The following is an 18569-nucleotide window of genomic DNA, read 5'->3' as shown; positions in this document are numbered from 1 at the left end:
GAGAGACCCTATCCCAAACAAGACAAGACAAAACAAAACATAATAAAAATAAGCCTGGCCTGGTGGGGACACACACTTAATCTTGTTACTCAGGAGGCAGAGGCTATTCTCACACAGCTGGGAATATATAATGATAGCCTGTCTCAATTGATGGTGATGATGAACAAAAGCCCCAGGTCCTCCCTGTCTCTTGTTGGTGTGTTCCCCTGAGAAGGGACTGCTGTCTTCACCATCTTCTAAGTGAAGAAACGTGCCCAGAGAGGCCTATGCACATCAGAGATCCCTTCAGAGCATTCCTACTGCTGATCCACACCCTGTGCAGGTGCCTCTGTATTTGGAGAGATATGCATGTGTGCATGAACGTTCCCATGCAGGAGGACGCATGTGTGCGTGAGTGTTCCCATGCAGGAGGACACATGTGTGCATGAACGTTCTCATGCAGGAGGACGCATGTGTGCGTGAGTGTTCCCATGCAGGAGGACACATGTGTGCACGAGTGTTCCCATGCAGGAGGACACATGTGTGCACGAGTGTTCCCATGCAGGAGGACGCATGTGTGCGTGAGTGTCCTCATGCAGGAGGACGCAGAGGGCAACTTTGGCTGGTGTTCCTCAGAGGACAGAGTGATATGGCTCCTGCCTCTGGGACAGGGCCCAGGTGTGAGTCTCCACGAGTGTCAATGGCTGCTGTGGATGGAAGCTCATCCGATTTTTTATTATGTCATTGGTGGGGAGGAGTTACATGTGGGCCACAGCACGTGTGGAGGTCAGAGGACGGCTTGTATGAGTGGGCTCTCTCCTTCCACCATGGACCCTGGGGTTCAAACTCACTATCAGGCTTAGCAGCAAGCGCCTTTATCTGAGTCATCTGCCCGGGTCAAAATACACCCCCCAACTCCAGACATAGTTTCTCTGTGTAGCTCTGGCTGTCCTGGAACTTCTTCTACAGACCAGTCTGGCCTTAAATTCACAGAGATCCACCTCTGCCTTCCAGGTGCTGGGATCAAAGGCATGCAACCATTATCAGCAGGCTCAGATAATTTTTGACATAGGTCTGGAATCCATTAAGTAGGCTAGTACTGAGTCAGGTGTGGCCATGGTGGGGACAGAGTGATATGGCTCCTGCCTCTGGGACAGGGCCCAGGTGTGAGTCTCCACGAGTGTCAATGGCTGCTGTGGATGGAAGGCTTGTTTGTGTAATAGTGTACATATTTTCACAGTCCTCCAAGGAATGTCTTCTCTGTTAACATTAATGACCCCATGATAATCAGACAGCATGGGTCCGGGAGCTGAGGCTGTGTCTATGAGTGAATTGGTAAACACTGGGACCTTCAGGACAGCCCTTAAAACTATGGAAAAGAGCTCCAAATACATGAGTTTTATATACATATATACTCAACTATGCAAAAATATAAGGATAAAATATGAATTGTATAAGGGGCTTCACAGATCTAAAGAAATAGAGGCAGCTTCATTATGAGCCAACATGTCAGAAAGATACAAAGGCAGGCAGATTCCTGAGTTCAAGGTCAGCCTAGGACATATCGAGGTTAGGTCCAGGTATGGTAGAAATGGCAATCGCAGGGCAGAGTCCCACTCAACTTGCTTATTGTTTGTGCTTAATAAAGGCAGACAGATATCTGAATTCTTTTGCAATATTTAAGAAAAAGATGTATGCTTGCTGTCTCTTAAGAATCAGAGTAAATGACTGGGTTGATATGTAAAATAAAAGATTGGACCTGTGTTCTGCAGGAGATGAGACATCCAGAGAATTTTTTAGGCTAAAAAGAGAGTACTGCTTAGAGGACAGACACAGAGACATGCACACACAGACATAGAGACAGACAGACAGACACACAAGCAGGACATGGACAGAGAGATCTCTTAGAATAGTAAGCAAGCAGGATATTTTACAGAGAAATCTCCAGAGAGAAAGCTGAACATAGAAGCAGACGGGAAAAGCGGCATCAAGCAGAGCACAGGTTGTCAGCTTGGATCCATGATTTGACTTCCAGTCGTTCTTTTCACAGCTCCTAGACAACTCTTCTCTCAGAACCCCTCTTCAAGATGAGGCTGGTCCTGGACAGGCTAGCAGGCCAGTGAACTCCAGACATCCTCCTGTCTCCACCCCTCCAGCACTGGATTACAAACTTCAACTGTAATGGTTGTAGGGGTGGAACAGGTCTTCATGCTGCACACAAGCACTTTACTCATGGAGACATCTGGCTTCTTAGAGGGCCTTTGACATGTGCCTGTATTCCTCAAGGCTGGTATTGATGCCCTACTGTGTGCTAAGCCTCTGGCCCAACTTTTTAACTTCTTGGGAGGGAGAGATATCTGATCAACAGTTACAGGCCCAACTGGTGGGTGTCCAGTGGGCTGAAAGATCTTGACTCTGATGTTAAACAGAGCACACAGGGACTGAGAAGGCCTAAGACTCCCCCAGTGCCAGTGCAGGCAGACACCCCGTGCATAGCCTTAGCTAAACCCCTCACCACCTGAACCTTAGCCTCTTCTTCAAAATGCTGACGATCACTCTATGTTAGAGACTTGCTCAGCAGCAGTGGAAGGTTGTGTCCAGCTGTCCCCAGTGTCCAGTTGTCCCCAGTGGCATCAGGGCTTGGTGCTAGTCTTCCCCATCAAGGAACCCAAACTGCAGATTCACACAGGACCCATGCACAGCCTTCCACAGGCCTTAAATGTCTACAGAACTTGGAATAGTGATGCAATGTGGCTGTCTTACACATTAGGTGATTTAGGGAGACCAGAGAGGAGCATCACACATTCAGTGAAGATGCATTTCACTTATTAAATTATTTAGATGAGGTCTCACTGTGTAGCCTTGGAACTCACTATGGAGACCAGGTTGGCCTCAAACTCACAGAACTCTTCCTGCCGCTGCCTCTGGAGTGCTGGGATTAATGGTGAGTACCACTATGTTTGTCTCAAAATTTTTCTTCAAGACAAGCTTTCATGTAGCCCAGGCTAATCTCAAACTCCAGGTAAGCCGAGGCTGGCTTTGGGCTCCTGACCCTCCCATCTCTGCTGCCCAAATGCTGGGGGGATATACCACATTCCTGGCTACAGTGCCGTCATTTTGCATCTGCTCTCTCTCCCCCTCTGTGTTCTAGTGTGTGACTGTGGGGGAGCATGCTGGACTGCCTGCATGTCTGTCCTCCACCTTGTTGAAGCAAGGTCTCTGCATTAGTGCTAGAGTAGAAGGCAGCGGCTACCCCCATCTCCTTGTAGCTGCTCTGAGGACACACATGTACACTACTGCGTCAGCTCTTTCTGGGCTCTGGGAAATTAAACTCAGGTCCTCTCAACCTTTTACTCACAGATGATGCAAAGCTTTCAGAAAAAAAAATTTTTTTTATTCTTGGAGCTGAGGACCAAACCCAGGGCCTTGTGCTTGCTAGGCAAGTGCTCTGCCCCTGAGCTAAATCCTCAACACTCAGAAAAATATTTTTAATTGAATGTGGCTGAATGTGAGATACAGATCCCAAGGCTACTGAGGGATAACACATGATACAGGCCTGGCATGGATCATGCCCACTTGTCTCCCACCAAGTCTCTGCTGCAGTCTTTTAAAGTTATATCTGCTTATGAGTGTGTTAACACATATATGTGGAAGTCTGAGGACATCCTCCAGAAATTAGTCCACAGCTCTCACCATGTGAGTCCTGGGGATAGAATTCGGTTGTTGGGCGTGACTGAAAGTTCTTTTACCCTCTTATCCACTGGGCCATCTCACCGTGTCCCTAAAGTGCTAGCAGTAATTCTATTATTAAGACTGTCAGCGCCCTCAGCTGGCCCCTTCAGGAGTCAGCCCCTTAACCTCTACAGCACAGTTCTTTGGTGGTGAGGACAGGAGTTGGGACTGAAGAGGAGAGATGACGAATATCCAAGATACAGGTCCTATTAGTACCCAGGGGCGAAAGGTGGTGGCGGGCGGTATTCCTCGGGCAGCCAGTCCTGGTCTTCTGGCAAGTCCACAGGCTCCTGGGCTGACAGGGCCCTCACTACCTTTCCACGCCAGGCTTTGACCCCTGAGAATGCCTCCCTCCAGCTGGCAGGCCTGGAGTCCCTGAAGGTGGCTTCTCTGTCTCTCAGGGCCTGGGGCTCTGCAGGGTTTTGGAGAGAGGTGGTGGCTGCACAGGGGTCCTTGAAGTGGCTAGCACTGTCCCAGCTGAATGCTCGAGTCACAGGGCTGCGGTGCTGCTGTGCCACGTGCTTAGCATCCCCCAACAGGTTCACGGTGGACAGGTGCGAAGTGAGTCGCTGTTTCACCCTCCGGCTGGTCTGAGGTAAGGACCTCAGGTTCTTCCACAGCTTCTGTCCAGACTCCTCGAAAAGGGCTTTTGGGGAGCGGGAAGCCGATGCGAATTCTCCTTTAGTTGTTGTGGATGGCTTCCTTTCAGAGGTCTGGAACAGAGACAGGGAGGCCTGAGGCCCAGGTGTCCAACAAAGCTCCAGGCTGCCTCAGAACTCCATCTCAGAGCCCTGGAGCTTCTAAGCACCACCCTTGGCCCATCTGTCCATCAATATGCGTGGCTTTCCCACCTGTCCCGAGGCTTGGGATGTTTTCTCAAGAGACACAGTTGGGCTGCAGGAATGGCTCAATGAACTTACCCAACATGCTTAGGGGGAAGGTGTCTATTATCAGCATCCCCCCACCCTTCTCATTTGGGGGTGGGGTGGGGTCACTGAGTACCCCTTGAGGCCCCTACCCTCAATGGTCCATATACTGCTTTCTGCCGCTCTGTTCTGCAGACACACAGAACTCCAGAGCCTTTGCACATGCTCCCCCATTCCCAGAATGCTCTTCCTGCATCTCTGCCTGGTGTGGCTCCTCATCCTCATACCCCAGCTCCTGGAAAACTTCTCCAGGATGCTTTCTCAGACTTGTATCCAAACACACATCCAGAATACCTGCTTGCCCCACCCTCACTGCTTCATAGCTTTCCACCACACAGGACGTACAGCAAGTACTTCAACCTGAGGGGCATCCAAAGGCCCCGCTAGCCTCGGGGAGCCACGACACACATATCCACCACTGATTCACCCATCTAGACTGAAGAGCCATTGGTAAGATCCTTCAATAAGCTGGTCCTTTAATTCCAACATTCAGGAGGCTGAGGCAGGAGGATCTCTGTAAGTTTGAAGCCAGCCTGGACTACATAGGGAGTTCAGTCCAGACAGGGCTACATAGTGAGGCCTGTCTCAACAGAAACAAACAAAAAATATGTCAGGTCTTGGAGGGAGTGAAGACAGCAATGCAGAAAAAGCCACCTGGACTGCAAACCTGGATGGGAAGGACAGGAAGGAGATGTACACACCCAGAACAAACAAGACCCTCTCAGTTTGGAAGTTGTTCTCTGTTACAGGGTGATGTGTGGGGGTGGAAGGGGGACATGGGACAATGGGGACTCTAGATCCAGAGACTAGGGAGGGAGACACCTGAATGAGGGCTTCTACAAGAAGAAGTCAGGCTAGTGCAATGGAAGGTCCCTATGGAGGGACCCTGAGGAGGAAAGAACACAGGAGGAGGATAGAGCAGCACAAAAAGTTCTCAGGTTGGCTGAGTCTGAACACAAGAGGCAGCAGCTGGCAGGGGAGCTGAAGTTGCAGACTTAGTGGGTGCTTCTGGAGTGGCTAGGATCGAACCCGGAGCCTTAGGGTATACCTGACAAGGATCCCACTTCTGAGCTACACATACCTGTAGACTGAAAGGTGGAGTCTTATCTCAGAGTCTAGAAATCACTGGAATTTTAAAAAATTACCTAGCTACAGAAGAGATCTCTTTCTTTTCTTTCTTTCTTTTTTTTTGTTTTTGTTTTTGTTTTTTTTTGAGACAGGGTTTCTCTGTGTAGCCCTGGCTGTCCTGGAACTCACTCTGTAGACCAGGCTGGCCTCGAACTCAGAAATCCACCTGCCTCTGTCTCCCAAGTGCAGGGATTAAAGGCGTGCGCCACCACTGCCCGGCAAGAGAACTCTTCCTAGGCAGGGCCTGCTCTAGCAGCATCTGTTCCTGCCTGGCCCCAAGCCAATGTGGAAGTGTTCAGGGCCTACCTCCTCAGGTGGGCAGGAAGAAGGCCTTTGAACTTTCGTTCTCAGAACTTGGCTTTCAGCATCCTGAACCAGGGCGTTCGCGTATAGGAAGAGATCTTCGTAGTCCACGTTTGCTGGATCTTCCTGCAAAATGTGGAAAAGTTGTAGAGCTCAGACCCAGCACAGAGAGTGGCTGTAGAGAGCTTCCTGGGGTGGGGAGCTTCTAAACAGAGCTCTGAACTCAGGCCACGCCCACAAGTCTCAGAAGGAAGTGCCCCACCTAAAATTCTCAGACCATTAGCCATCAGAGGAAAGAGCCCCTCCCACAGCAGGTTTAGGCAAATGGGTTAGAAGCTGAAAGAGCCCAGCTCACATCAGTAGGCCACGTCCAGCAGCCAAGGAGGAGGAAAGCCATTCCTGCAGATGAGCCCTTGTGAGGACCATGCAGGGGGCCTGCAGAGCCAGAAGGTCGTTGGGCAGTTGGGAGTGGCCTGGGCCTAGACCTCTGGCATCCCTTGCCACTGGCTGGGGTCCCCTTGCCCCCACCTGCCCGCAGGCCTGGGTCAGCAGCTCCCCAAATGGCCGAATAGGATTTTGTTGGTGGAAGGTGACCAGGGCATCTAGAGAGGCGTGGGTAACGTGGTCCCCAGCGAAGGCGAAAGTCCCATCTTCTGAAAGCTTCACCATGAAGTGACGGCAGCAGGTCTGGGCTCTGTGGAGACACTGCTAGGGTTGGGACGCTGCCCTGTGCAGCAGCCTCTCGGTGCAGCTACTGTGCCTTAGTTTCCCCAGTCATCACATAGGGTTTCTAAGGTCCATTGCAGAAGTTCTTGGGTGGATGAAATAAGCAGATATAAGCTAATTGTGGTGGTGCCTGCCTGTCATCCCAGCACTGAGGAGACTGAGGGCAAGAGGATGGAGGCTTGGAGGCCAGCTTGAGCTACATAGAGATTCTGTCTCAACAAAAACAGTAGTAGCAAAATGATAGTAATCCTTTCATTTTGAAGACACCATTTCAAGTAGTCCAGGCTAGACTTAAACTTACCATGTAGCCAAGGATAACCTTGAATTCCAGATCCTTCTGCTGGGTTAACAGATTTGCATCCACATACTACACAGAAAGTTTAAGGTCAGCCTGGTTTTGAGACCCTCTTCCAAATAGGCAGGTAGAAAGAGAGAAGAAAGGAAGGAAGGAGAGAAAGGAAGAGGGAAGGAAAGTGGGAGAGATGGAGGGAGGGAGGGAGGGAGGAAAGGAAAAAAGAAAAGAGGGAGGAAGGCTTTACCTTGAATGTTCTAAGAAGCCAAAATCAAGCTTGGGGGCCCTAGGAGCTTGCAGCCCTGCTTCCCAGATCCAGACTCGTGTCACTAATTTGAAGGTGAAGGAGGCAGGGGCCACCCTCAGATTTCTATCTGCCTCCTTCCTCTGACACAAGTCTCAGGTCCACCCCAGTGTTCCAGCCAGGTCTGCAGATGTGAGCAGACCTCTCACGCCTGGGGGGCACCTTTGGCCCTCTCCCAGAAGCCTCAGTCTAGCCTCCCCATGGCCTTACTTGTAGGAAAGGGTGTAGCCCACATGGCTGTGGCTGACTCGGATAAGAAAGGTCCCCAGGGGTTGTGACTTCAACAGGTTCTCAGCAGCCCTGGAATGGCACAAAGGAAGAAGACTGGCTGAGTATAGAGGCAAGCAAGCATGGGGAATGGCTTACCAACCCAGGGTTCCGTTTGGCTCTGACTGTGCACACAACCCTCTGATAGTGTGACTGGCAGCCTGGCGCTCTCCCCTTCGTGCTCTGTGTGATCATGTGCACCTTCCTTCTTCCGTCTGAGCAATTCACAGAGCAGCCATGGACTCCCATGTGGACATCTCTCATTTAAGAATGGGGAAAGTTTTCTCACCCTGAAAAACAGTCAAATTCAGTTTCTATTTGTATTTCCAGTGTGTACCTAAGACAAAGAACTAAAGGGCTGGTCCAGGGCTGGCCAGATGGCTCAGAGGGTAAAGGGACTTGATGCCAAGCCTGTCTGCTTGAACACTGGAAGTCCATGGCACTCACACAGTAGAAGGAAAGAACAGATTTTCACAAGTTATCTTCTAACCTTCATACACATACTAAAGAAATAAAATATAATAAAAATGTAAATATCTTGTTACAAACAAAGAAAAAGTCTGACCCAGCCTCAGCTGCACTTGGGTAGATGGTCAGGCAAATGGTGGGTGTCCTTCAAGAGCGCTTTTGGGCGAATCCTTCATTTTCCATCTACTTGTGCATAACTGGGCATGCATATGACCACTATTCCTCAAGGTCTGGATTGAAAGCCTGTGTTTTCCATCCTCAAGATCTAGATCACAAATATGCCCTCCATTTCTGGATTAATTAAACGTCCAAATGAAAACAATAACCAGGTAATAAAGCCTAACATGGTATAACTATTCTTTGTTCAACTGCAAACACATAAACAATAAGCTTAGCTGAGTGGGATCCTGTCCTGAGGTCACCACTTCCTTAATCTGTTTATCTCCTTGTACATGGGATCCAGCTCCATTCCACTTCTTGGTGCATTTATTCTTTGAACTATACATTTTGTATTTTTCTTTCAAAGCTTGCTATGCTTGATCACAACACTCTTCATGAGACTGACCCACAGGACAGAGTCTAAACTAGGCGTTTTGAGACTTCCTTTCTCAATGCAATACATCTGAATCTCTTTACCTTAGTCTCAGGCAGAATCCCTGGAAAAGGGCAAAAGGCAGCCACATTCTTTTTCAAAACATTGTAAGAATGATCTCTAGGAAACATAGTAAAATGCCTCCCCTCTGGGGCTGGAGAGATGGCTCAGTGGTTAAGAGCACTGACTGCTCTTCCAGAGGTCCTGAGTTCAATTCCCAGCACCCACATGGTGGATCTAAAACCATCTGTAATGGGATCTGATGCCCTCTTCTGTTGTGTGTGAAGACAGAGCACTTACAAAATAAAGCACATAAAACAAATACATTTAAAAATTCCTCTCCTCTGAAATTTCTCCAGTCAGGCCCATTATGTCCCACTTAAAGCATTCCACTGTTTTCTAAATCCAAAGTTTGAAAATACACATTCCTCCAAAGAAAAACATAGGTCTAACACAGCAATATTCCAGTTCTTGGTACCAACTTCTGTCACTGTTAGTATTCTGTCTAAACTCCACCCCCACAGTTACCTGGCAACAGCCAGGTAGACCTGGCCCACTATAAAAAGGGCTTCTTGCCCTCTCCTCTCTCTATTGCACTCTTGATCTCTTGATCCCTCTGTCCTCTGTCCCTCTTCTCTTCCCCCTCTCCACGTGGTCATGGCTGGCCTCTACTTCTCTACTCTCTCTGCCTCTACTCCCCTCTTAACTCCCCTCCCCATGCCCTGAATAAACTCTGTTCTATACTATACCATGTGGTTGGTCCCTCAGGGGATGAGGATGCCTCAGCATGGGCCTGTTGAGACACCCCTTTCCCCCATACCCCACCACACACCCACATATCTTATATCTCTTTATGTTTTTATAAACACATCAGTCATAGTTGGGGTTTCCATTGCTGTGAAGAGACACCATGACCAAGGGAACTCTTATAAAAGGCAACATTTAATTGGGTCTGGCTTACACTTTCAGAGGTTCAGTCCATTATCATCATGGTGGGAAGCATGGCAGCAAGGCTGGCATGGCACTGGAGGAACTGCATGCTGAACTTTTGCAGAATAAAACACCTTTTGTGTGTATATACTTTCTGAGTCTGGGTGTCATTCTTCAGTGAATCCTGGGCCCTTACACAGGCACCTTGACCCCCAGCCATCTTGCTGGCTCTCCTGTCAATCCTGGCCCTCTCTAATGGTGTTACATCTTTTTGCTCAGCCATCTTGCTGGCCTCCTGTCAGTCCTGGCCCTCTCTAACGGTATTATATCTTTTTGCTCGTAATCATTAGATCACTTTGCAGCTTTTGCAAATCCATGTGAGCCCTTGGGAACAACATGACCCTGCCCTGATTTCCAGGATTGAGACCCTGGAGCTTGGAAGCCTGCACTTGCAGATTGTCTCTCTTTCCTTTTTTGGGGAGAGTCTCATGTAGCTCAGGTTGGCCTCACACTCACTGTGTCACTGAGAATGATGACCTTGAACTTCTGATCCTCTGCCCTCCACCTTCTGAGTGCTGGGATGACAGTATGGTTGGTTTATGCAGAGTGGGAAAAGAGCTTGGGGCTTTGTGTATGCCAGGCAAGCACTCTTGAGTTACAAGCTCTGTATTATCTAAGCTACAAGCATTTTACCAATTGAGCCAGAGCCACAGCCTCTGAATGAACAAATAATACTAAGTCTTTCTTGGTGGTCTGAAGCCTGTTCAGGGAATACGTTCCTTCACTGGAGGCTTCCTGCAGTAGATTTCTTCCCACAGCCTCTGCCTGCCTGTCCCAGGTCTGAGACCCTCGTAGATGGAGCACAGTATCCCAAATGAAAGAGCAGGGGCTGTGGTCTGATACACTGAGTCCAGAGCCCAGCCATGCTATGCGTCTGCTGTGTGACCTCACTCAGTGTCCATCTCTTCCTGATCCTCTCGTGCCCTGGAGCTGAGCTGAGATTGGTGTGAACATGGGGCCTGCTAAATGACTGCTCACTCAAATGTTCACTGTGGTTAGGGGCGAAGGACCAGGAAGCAGGGTCTGGGTAGGGTGGGGTTGTACTATGTCTTACTCTCGGGAGATGGTGCCATGGAACCACTCAGGAATCCCGGCTTGGGAAAGCAGGTCCGCCTGGGTGTGCACAAACCAGTCCAGCCGAGGAGGCAGTGGTGGGGGCAGCCTCCTGACTTCTGCCATGGCATCCAGGAGAGGTGGTCACCTAGGGGGAGGAGGGAGAGGTGGGTATCTCTTCACTCTAATATTACAGACCCTGGTGCCTCCTGCTGGGAGCCTTCCAGGTGGCCAGAGCAAGGGCAATTCCTATGGACACAGATGTACATGTTGGTATCCAGAGCCAGCTTGGCAAACCAGCTCCAAACTCAGGAATGTCACAAATAGGTGACATCCGTTGCCATGACAACCCTGCATACCTTCTTGGAGCCCACTCCTCATACTCACCTGGGAACTGCTTACATCATAGCCTAGATAAAAGGCGAACCTTTCCCCACCTTCCACCCCTTTTCCCTTGTGTTTTCTCTCTCCCCACTTTGTCCCTGTTCTTTCCTAATAAAACCTCTGCCCCATGGAACTGCTTTGGCCTGGTGTGGTCTATCAGGACACAGCCGCCATTCCAACACAACAGTAGGAACTGCCATTGGGGCGAGAGTGGGTGTGGAGGGGTCAGGTGTCTTCCTCTGTTGCTCTGTACCATGTTTTTTGTTTGGTTTTACATCTATCTATCTATCTATCTATCTATCTATCTATCTATCTATCTATCTATCTATCTATCTGTTGCCCCGTGTGTGTGTGTGTGTGTGTGTGTGTGTGTGTGTGTGTGTGTGTGTGTATAGGTGTCTTCAGATGCCAGAAGAAGGTTCTGGATCCCCTGGAGCTGTGGTTACAGGTGGCTGTGAGCTGGGAACTGAACTGGGATTCTCTAGAAAGAGCATCGAGTGTGCTTAATGGCTGAGACATCTCTTCCCAGACAGGGCCTGTTACTGAACCTGCAGCTGCTCACAGAATTCCGGGATCCTCCTGTCTCCCAGACCCCTGCCCTGTGCTGGGTGGGTGTTTGTCTTGTTCTGTTGCCTCCATGCTTCCTGAAAGGCAAACTTGATCTCAGACCCTCAAGCTCACATAGGAAGTATTTTACTGAGTGGGTTTTGGTTTGGTTTGAGACAGGCTAGCCTGAAACTCACTATGTAGCCAAGGCTGATGGCCCGATGCTGCCTATACCTCCGTGGATGACAGCTGCTTTTGTGCACTGTTAATTCACACTCAACGTTGGTACTGCTAGGCTTTGGGAGTTGGTGACACAGAGCTGGAGAAGTTACATAGTCCCAAAACAGTATTAAGTTTTAAGTTGAAGAAAAACCAGATAAAAGATCTTCCTTACGGCTTCTCAGTCACTCTTCATTCAGTCCCTAGACTTGAGCTTTGCAGTCCCTACCTCCAGCCTCTGGACTTTGGGAGGGGTCTGTTGACAAAGGGTGGCTGATGCTGACTTCACAGAGAACAAACACATTCCCTCAGGGTTGTGGCCCTCAGAGGACAGTAATTTATTGAATCCATTCATGAATACTTGATAACCAAGCTCACACTATCTCTGTCCCCTAGCTTTCCTGCTCATGCTCTCTTCCCCCCCCCATCTCTCAGCGAGGGTTCCACAGAAGTGAACAATCTTTGTCTAGTTCTGTCTTTTCAGGCTGGAGTCTCCCCAGGATAAGGCCTAGGGTGGCAGGTATCAAAAGAGGCAGATGGTCTGGCTTCAAATTCTACCCTACACTGTTGCTGTGTGATGAAGTCACAAACTTAACATCTCTGACAGAAGCCTTAACTTCTGTCATTAAGTGTCATTAAGAGTCATTAAGGGGATGGCTGGGACCGAGTATTATATATATAATCAATACATTACACATCATGTAAATTGTTTATACAGCTATGAATATAAAAAGAGGTGGGAGGCAACCTCTTTGATTTCTTCCTTCCTTCCTTCCCCCTCCTCTTTCTTTTTTCTTTCTTTCTTTCTTTCTTTCTTTCTTTCTTTCTTTCTTTCTTTCCTCTCTCTCTCTCTCTCTCTCTCTCTCTCTCTCTCTCTCTCTCTCTCTCTCTCTTTTTCTTTCTTTTAATGGAACCATGCAGTCCAGGTTGGCCTTACTATAGCTGAGGATAACTCTGAACTCCTGATTCTCCCACTTCCCCCTCCCGAGTGCTGGGAAAACAGGCCTATTCTAACAAGCCCAGTTTACACTATGCTGGGATATACTCCAGGCTATTGCTACACACCAGTAATCTGGCACTTGGGAGGCAGAGGCAGGATCACCAGGAGTTCAAAGCTGGCTAGGGATATACAGGGAGATTCTGAATTAAAAATGAAAAGCCAGATGTAGTGTTGTACATCTGCCATCTTAGTATTTATAGGTGGAGACAGAACGGTCAGAAGTTTCTAGGCCAGTCTCAAAAAAAAAAAAAAAAAAGGAGCTGAATTTTCCTATTACTTGGTTTTTATTTAATTGCTTGTAGTTTTTGATTTTAATGTTTATTTATGTGTACGTGTGTGCCTCTCTGTGTGTGAGAATATGTGTGAGTGTGATAGCCATGTGTGTGCAGGTACCACCGGAGGCCAGAGAGAGTGCTGGATGTCCGGAGATGGAGATGGGTGTACAGGAGCTGTAAGCTTCTGCAGGTGCTGGGAACTAAACACAGTGAGAGTGCTGCACGAGCAGTGTGCACTCCTAACTGCTGACTCTCCAGTCTCATCCTAATATTTAAAAGTTTTAAGTGTGTATGGGGGGTGTCCATGTGTACAGACACGTGTGTGTTATGTGTAGGCCTGAAGCTGACAGGTGTCTTTCTCACTCATATATGTGTATGCAGCTGTGTGTGTCGGCTGCAGCTGACATGGGTGTCTTCCTCACACACTCTCCACCGTATGGACTGAAGCAGAATCTTTGAATGAACCAGAGCTGGCAGCCTTGCTGAGTGTGATGAGATGGCTTCCCTAGGAGGGTCTCCCTCCACCTCCCACACTCTGGCAGGTGCCCATCCTGCCTGACAAGCTTTTATACAGGTTCTGGGGATCTGAATTCAGGTCCTTAAGATCCTCTGCCAACTGCTTTATCTTCTGAGCCATTGCCAGCCCTCAGCTTTTTACTTTCTCATTCTCTCTCTCTCTCTCTCTCTCTCTGTCTCTCTGTCTCTCTCTCTCTCTCTCTCTCTGTTTTGTCTTTGTTTTTTTGAACACAGGTTTTCTTTGTAGAGCTCTGGCTGTCCTGGAACTCCCTTTAAAGACCAGGCTGGCCTCGAACTCAGAGATCCTCCTGCCTCTGGAGTGCAAACACCCCCCCCCCCCCCGTTTACTTCCCTTTTTTATTTCATTATTCACTGTGCTTCACAGGCGAAGACAGACAGACAGACACTTGCCTTAGTGCTCCACTTCTGACAGTGTTCAAGCAGATTAGAGTCTAGGCCTCCAGGAGTGCCACAGGCAATCCTGTCCAGGCTGTCACCTACCAACACATCTCAGAATGTGTCACCATCATGAAGCAGATACATCTGTCTCTGTAAAGTACAGCTGAACACTGACACACACTAGTGCAGGAAGTTTATTCTCTTCCTACCTCAGAACACTCCTACAAGTCTTTCAAGACTCAGTACAAATGTCCCTTCCTCCAACCAGCCTCCCTGCCTCCCCTGCTCAAACAAAACCCTGGCCATACTCCCTTCCCTCTCCTTGAGCTTCCCAGTTAAATTCCTTCCTCTGGCAGCTCTAGTAGGACCCCATGGGGCCGAAGGGGCTTGATCTGTCTCTGCTTTCCCCTTGTGGTTTTCTTGGGACACTCGGTTTCTGTGAATCATGTCTCACTATGTAACTGTTAGCTAGTCTCAAACTTGTAATACAGCCTGCCTTGGCCTCTAGAGTGCTGGAATGACACATGTGGATAGTCATGCCAGAGCTTAGAGCTTGCAATGCTTCCCTCCTCTGGTAAACCCTTCTCTCATCTCCTAGCACCACCCCACCCAGTGCTGGAGCCCCAGAGGTTCTGCAGCTGTAGCATGCTGGGATGCAGGATGTAGGATGCATACCTTGGACAGTCTGGGCTGTGTTCCGAAGGGCTCTTGAGCTGCCGCTGGAGTTAAGTTTCACTTCAGGGTCTACTTGTCACAAGGGCAGGGCAGGCAGTCTCAGTCAGTTCCTGTTTCCGCCAGCAGGTGAACAGGGCGGGACCAGAATAACACCCAAGGCTGTATGTAGCTGGGGCTGTTCCTGCCAAGCCTTTGCTCAGTACCTACTCTACCAGCACCATGGAACCGCTGAGACAACTGCCACCCTTCTTCCCAATATTGATATTCTTCTAGTTTTTTTTTCTTGAGACACAGTTTTATGCACCCCAAGTTGGGATGCTGAAGAAGATCTTGAACTCTGCCTTGACCTCCTGAGTATTGGTAGGCCTGTGCCATCATATGAAGATTATGCACTGCCAGGGATGGAAGCAGTGATAAGCAAGCACTCTGATTGAGCTACAAGCACTTTACTTACTGAGCTATAAAGCACTCTACCTACTGAGCTACATTCCCAGCCTCTTACAGCAGCTTTGAAGTAGTCATAGGTCAGGAAATGATAATCAGAGAGTGAAGGGTGACAAGTGGAAGAGGCTGCTGGGGGGGGGGGTGGGGGGGAACAGGGTACAGGAACAGTGTGCAGACCGGGAATAGCATGTGCAAAGGCCCTGAGGTTGGAAAGAGACATAAGGGATAGACTCATTGCACATACAGTACCTATCATGGCTTTTTTTTTTTTTTTTTTTTTTTTTTGCAAAACACATTTGAAATGTCATTCTACAATCATGTTTCCCTCTAGGCCAACATCAAGGCATGATGGCTTGGGTTTGTAGTTGCAGCACCCAGAAGCCTGAGGCAGGAGGGTTTGGGGTTCCAGGCTAGTGTGGGCTACATAGGGACGTTCAAACTCAAAATCCAAACAAAAACCAAAGCAAGAAAGCAAAACTGGAGTAAACCATAGAGTTCTATTTTCATCTAGTTTATTCTTTTTTTCTTTCCCTTTCTGTTTTTTGTTTATTTTTCTAAAACAGGATCTCACAGCATCCTGGTTGGCCTGGAATCCATTAGATCGCTGAGAACAAGTTGAAGCTCTGCTCTTCCTGCTTCTACCTCCTGGGTGTTGGAATCATAGATGTGACCGTATTTTCTGAGGTACTGGGATGGGATCCAGGTCTTCTTTCACTAGGCGAGTACCCTGCCAACTGAGCTGCAGACCCAGTTCATGCCTGACTTTTCTTCTGATTTAAAAATGAACTATAACCTGTGTGGGGCTCCTGTGCACATCCTGGGTCCTGGGTGTTGTGTCTCTGAATCTAGTAGGCACAGCTGACTTGTCTGGAAGCTCCTTCCCCCACCCCTTCTTTCCAGTGGCAAAGCCATTTTCACCTATCCTGGGTCTTCGAAATTAACACTCTCTGGGATGGAGCTGGTGCCTCTTTGACCCCCTGCTCCTCTCCAAAGTGGTGTGGGCTTGGGAGTCTTTGGGCTGACAAAGGTCCAACAGAGGAGGAAACCAGCGTAGGCCCTGATGATAGACCCACTCAAGGGATCAAGGGTTCTGCTGAGTCAGCGCATCCTGGCAAGTTATTGTGACTTAATGCAGTGACTTGCCAAGGCTCAAGGGGTGAGATGTGCTTTCACTGGCTGGGCCAACTTCAGATACCTCTCTTGACCTCTCCAATCCTCCTTACACTCTGTGGAGCACGGCTGGTCCTGTGGGGTTATCCTGTTTTGGCTTGGCTCTTTGGCCACCCCACTTCTTCTGAGCAGCTTGTGGGCTATGGTCCTCTAGACTAACATCTTCCTGTCAGTCTGTCAAAGTAGAATTCCCCCACCCCATGTCTGTGGTTCACAAACGGACACAGCCACAGCCTCCAAAGGAAGTGAAAGGAAAACTATCCTCTTGGGACCCTCAAGACCAAGTTCTCAGCACAAAGGAGATTTATTTACTCCATGGGGACAGAGGGCAGGGATAAGGGACAAAGACAGGAAGCAGAGGAAGAAGGGAAGAGAAACAAAGGAGAGGCAAGGGAAGGGGTGAGGGTATTTGTCCAGGAAGGAGACAAAGTATTGCCTCTGCATAGAGGAGACTGATGTGGCTCGTAGGCAAATGTGGTTCACAAAGGGGAAACCCTCTTAGGATGAGGTGTTTGATTTTAATTGGGCTTGTTAGTTAGGTGAGCCAAAGGGGGCTTTTGATTGCTGGACTTCATACTTTGAACTTGGTAGTCAGCCTCAGGAGGAGGAAGTGAATAGACCTTGGGGGCTTGGGGGCTTGCTTTAGGGATGTAATCTAATGGAACTTTTAGCAAGACAAGAAGGTATCTGGGAGAAGGGCAAGGCCTGCCACAACCATGCTCCCCATGTTGTAGCTGGCCAGGGCCCCTTCAAGAAGGAAGGGGATAGTGGTGGCAGGGGGAACAGGGACACCTAATGAAGATAACAGGGTGGGGGGCAGCGACACCCTGAGGTCCCTCTCCCTCCAAGTTAGCTTCTTCTGTTGACATCATAGAGTGAGCTTCAGTGAACAGCCTTTAGGGTAGGTGACTATAGCCAAGCTGTCTCAGCTTGGTCCAGACTCCAGGGACAAGGGGTGGGCGTCCCATTTCATTCTTCTTCCTGCATAGGATACCTGCTTCTCCTCTTTCCTTTGTTCATTTCATAAACACTGGCACCAGTTTTGTGCAAGTACCACACTAGATGACAAGGCTGAAGCAGAAGGAACGATGGGGTGCCTCTTATCTATGAACTTTGAGAAGCTGAGGCAGGAAGGAGGCTATGGACCAGTCTGGGCTGTTCCCTATCTCAAAAGGTGTGTGTATAAGGAGTCAGCAGCAGCACAGCTCAGGGGTAAAGGGACTTACTGCCAAGCATGGTGCCCTGAGTTGAGTTTGATCCTCAGCAATCACAAAGTGACTTCTGACAAGATGTCCTCTGACCACAAACACAACACACACACACACACACACACACACACACACACACACACACACACACGGGGTGGGGGTGGGAGAACAATATATTTTTAAAGACATTCTACTACATTACCACACTGGGCTTGAGCTGTGAGCCCAAGAATCCCGGAAGGACACACAAAACATGACACCACACCCTGGAATATTACTCAACAACAAAAATGAAGGAAGTTCTGCCCCAGGCTATAACTTGTCTAAACTAAAAACTTGCTACTGCTGGGTATGATAGCCTTCACCTTTAATGTCGGCACGTAGGAAGCAGAGGTAGGTAGATCTCAGTGAGTTCAAGGCCAGAGTGCTCTACATATCAAGTACAGGCTAGCTGGGGCCACACGAGACCCTGTCTCAACAAACTAAACAGCAGAAGCTGTTGTGGAACAGCAGCGGCCAGGCACAGACGGGTGTGGACAATTACACTGGCACACAGCTAGACAGGCAAGTCTACAGATAGGAAGCAACAGGCTGCCCGGGGCAACTCACCCAGGGCAACAGGCATGAATGTGGTACACAGTCACACATGCAGGGAAAACAAACACATAAAAATAAATTTAAAAAGCCTCTTCCAAACCCATAAATAGCTCTCGGTGGTTTTCTGCTCCTAACTTCCCCAGTACTGGGAACAGCCTAAATAGGTCTCCTGATCTACAACTTAATTCACTGACAACGCTCTTGTATTGGTTTGCTGAGCTTTGCTTGTTGTAACTCCACAGAGAGTAACTTGCCAAAAAACGTCTTGTGATAGAACAGAAGCCCATGGACTCTGGGCTGACTGGCAGTCTCTGTTTCTTCTCAATGGTGCTGCTGGTGCTGATTCGTGCGTGAGTGGTGATTGCTGAGTGACTGC

At 48.9% G+C, this 18569-nt stretch overlaps 1 protein-coding gene across 2 annotated transcripts; it reads right to left on the bottom strand.

Moving 5' to 3' along the window:
• Positions 1-3359: 3359 nt before the first annotated feature.
• Hsh2d (hematopoietic SH2 domain containing) lies at positions 3360-14971 on the bottom strand. Of its 2 annotated transcripts, XM_034520270.2 has the most exons (6): positions 14775-14971; positions 10762-10908; positions 7601-7690; positions 6597-6762; positions 6072-6194; positions 3361-4424 (listed from the first exon to the last, which is right to left on the bottom strand). In XM_034520270.2, exons 2-6 carry the CDS (start codon positions 10884-10886, stop codon positions 3921-3923), a joined length of 1008 nt encoding a protein of 335 aa, XP_034376161.1. In that variant the 5' UTR covers positions 10887-10908; positions 14775-14971; the 3' UTR covers positions 3361-3920. The 2 variants fall into 2 exon arrangements, with proteins under 2 accessions (XP_076770561.1, XP_034376161.1); XM_076914446.1 differs by lacking the exon at positions 14775-14971 and having other exon boundaries at positions 3360-4424; positions 7601-7692; positions 10763-10884.
• Between the last annotated feature and the right edge of the window lie 3598 nt (positions 14972-18569).

The sequence above is a fragment of the Arvicanthis niloticus genome, chromosome 16, assembly GCF_011762505.2.
Source record: "Arvicanthis niloticus isolate mArvNil1 chromosome 16, mArvNil1.pat.X, whole genome shotgun sequence".
NCBI lineage: Eukaryota > Metazoa > Chordata > Mammalia > Rodentia > Muridae > Arvicanthis > Arvicanthis niloticus.
Note: the sequence above shows the minus strand (reverse complement) of the source record. Positions and strands in the feature narration are given on the sequence as shown.

Bases quoted from the DNA above. Each gene is read 5' to 3' on its own strand.
- Hsh2d (XM_034520270.2), bottom strand. From the start codon at position 10,886: ATGGCAGAAGTCAGGAGGCTGCCCCCACCACTGCCTCCTCGGCTGGAC. The intron at 6,763-7,600 runs GTAAGGCCATGG...GTGTCTCCACAG, and splicing joins GGCTACACCCTTTCCTACAA to AGCCCAGACCTGCTGCCGTC. The intron at 4,425-6,071 runs GTAGGCCCTGAA...TCTCTGTTCCAG, and splicing joins CTTCCTGCCCACCTGAGGAG to ACCTCTGAAAGGAAGCCATC.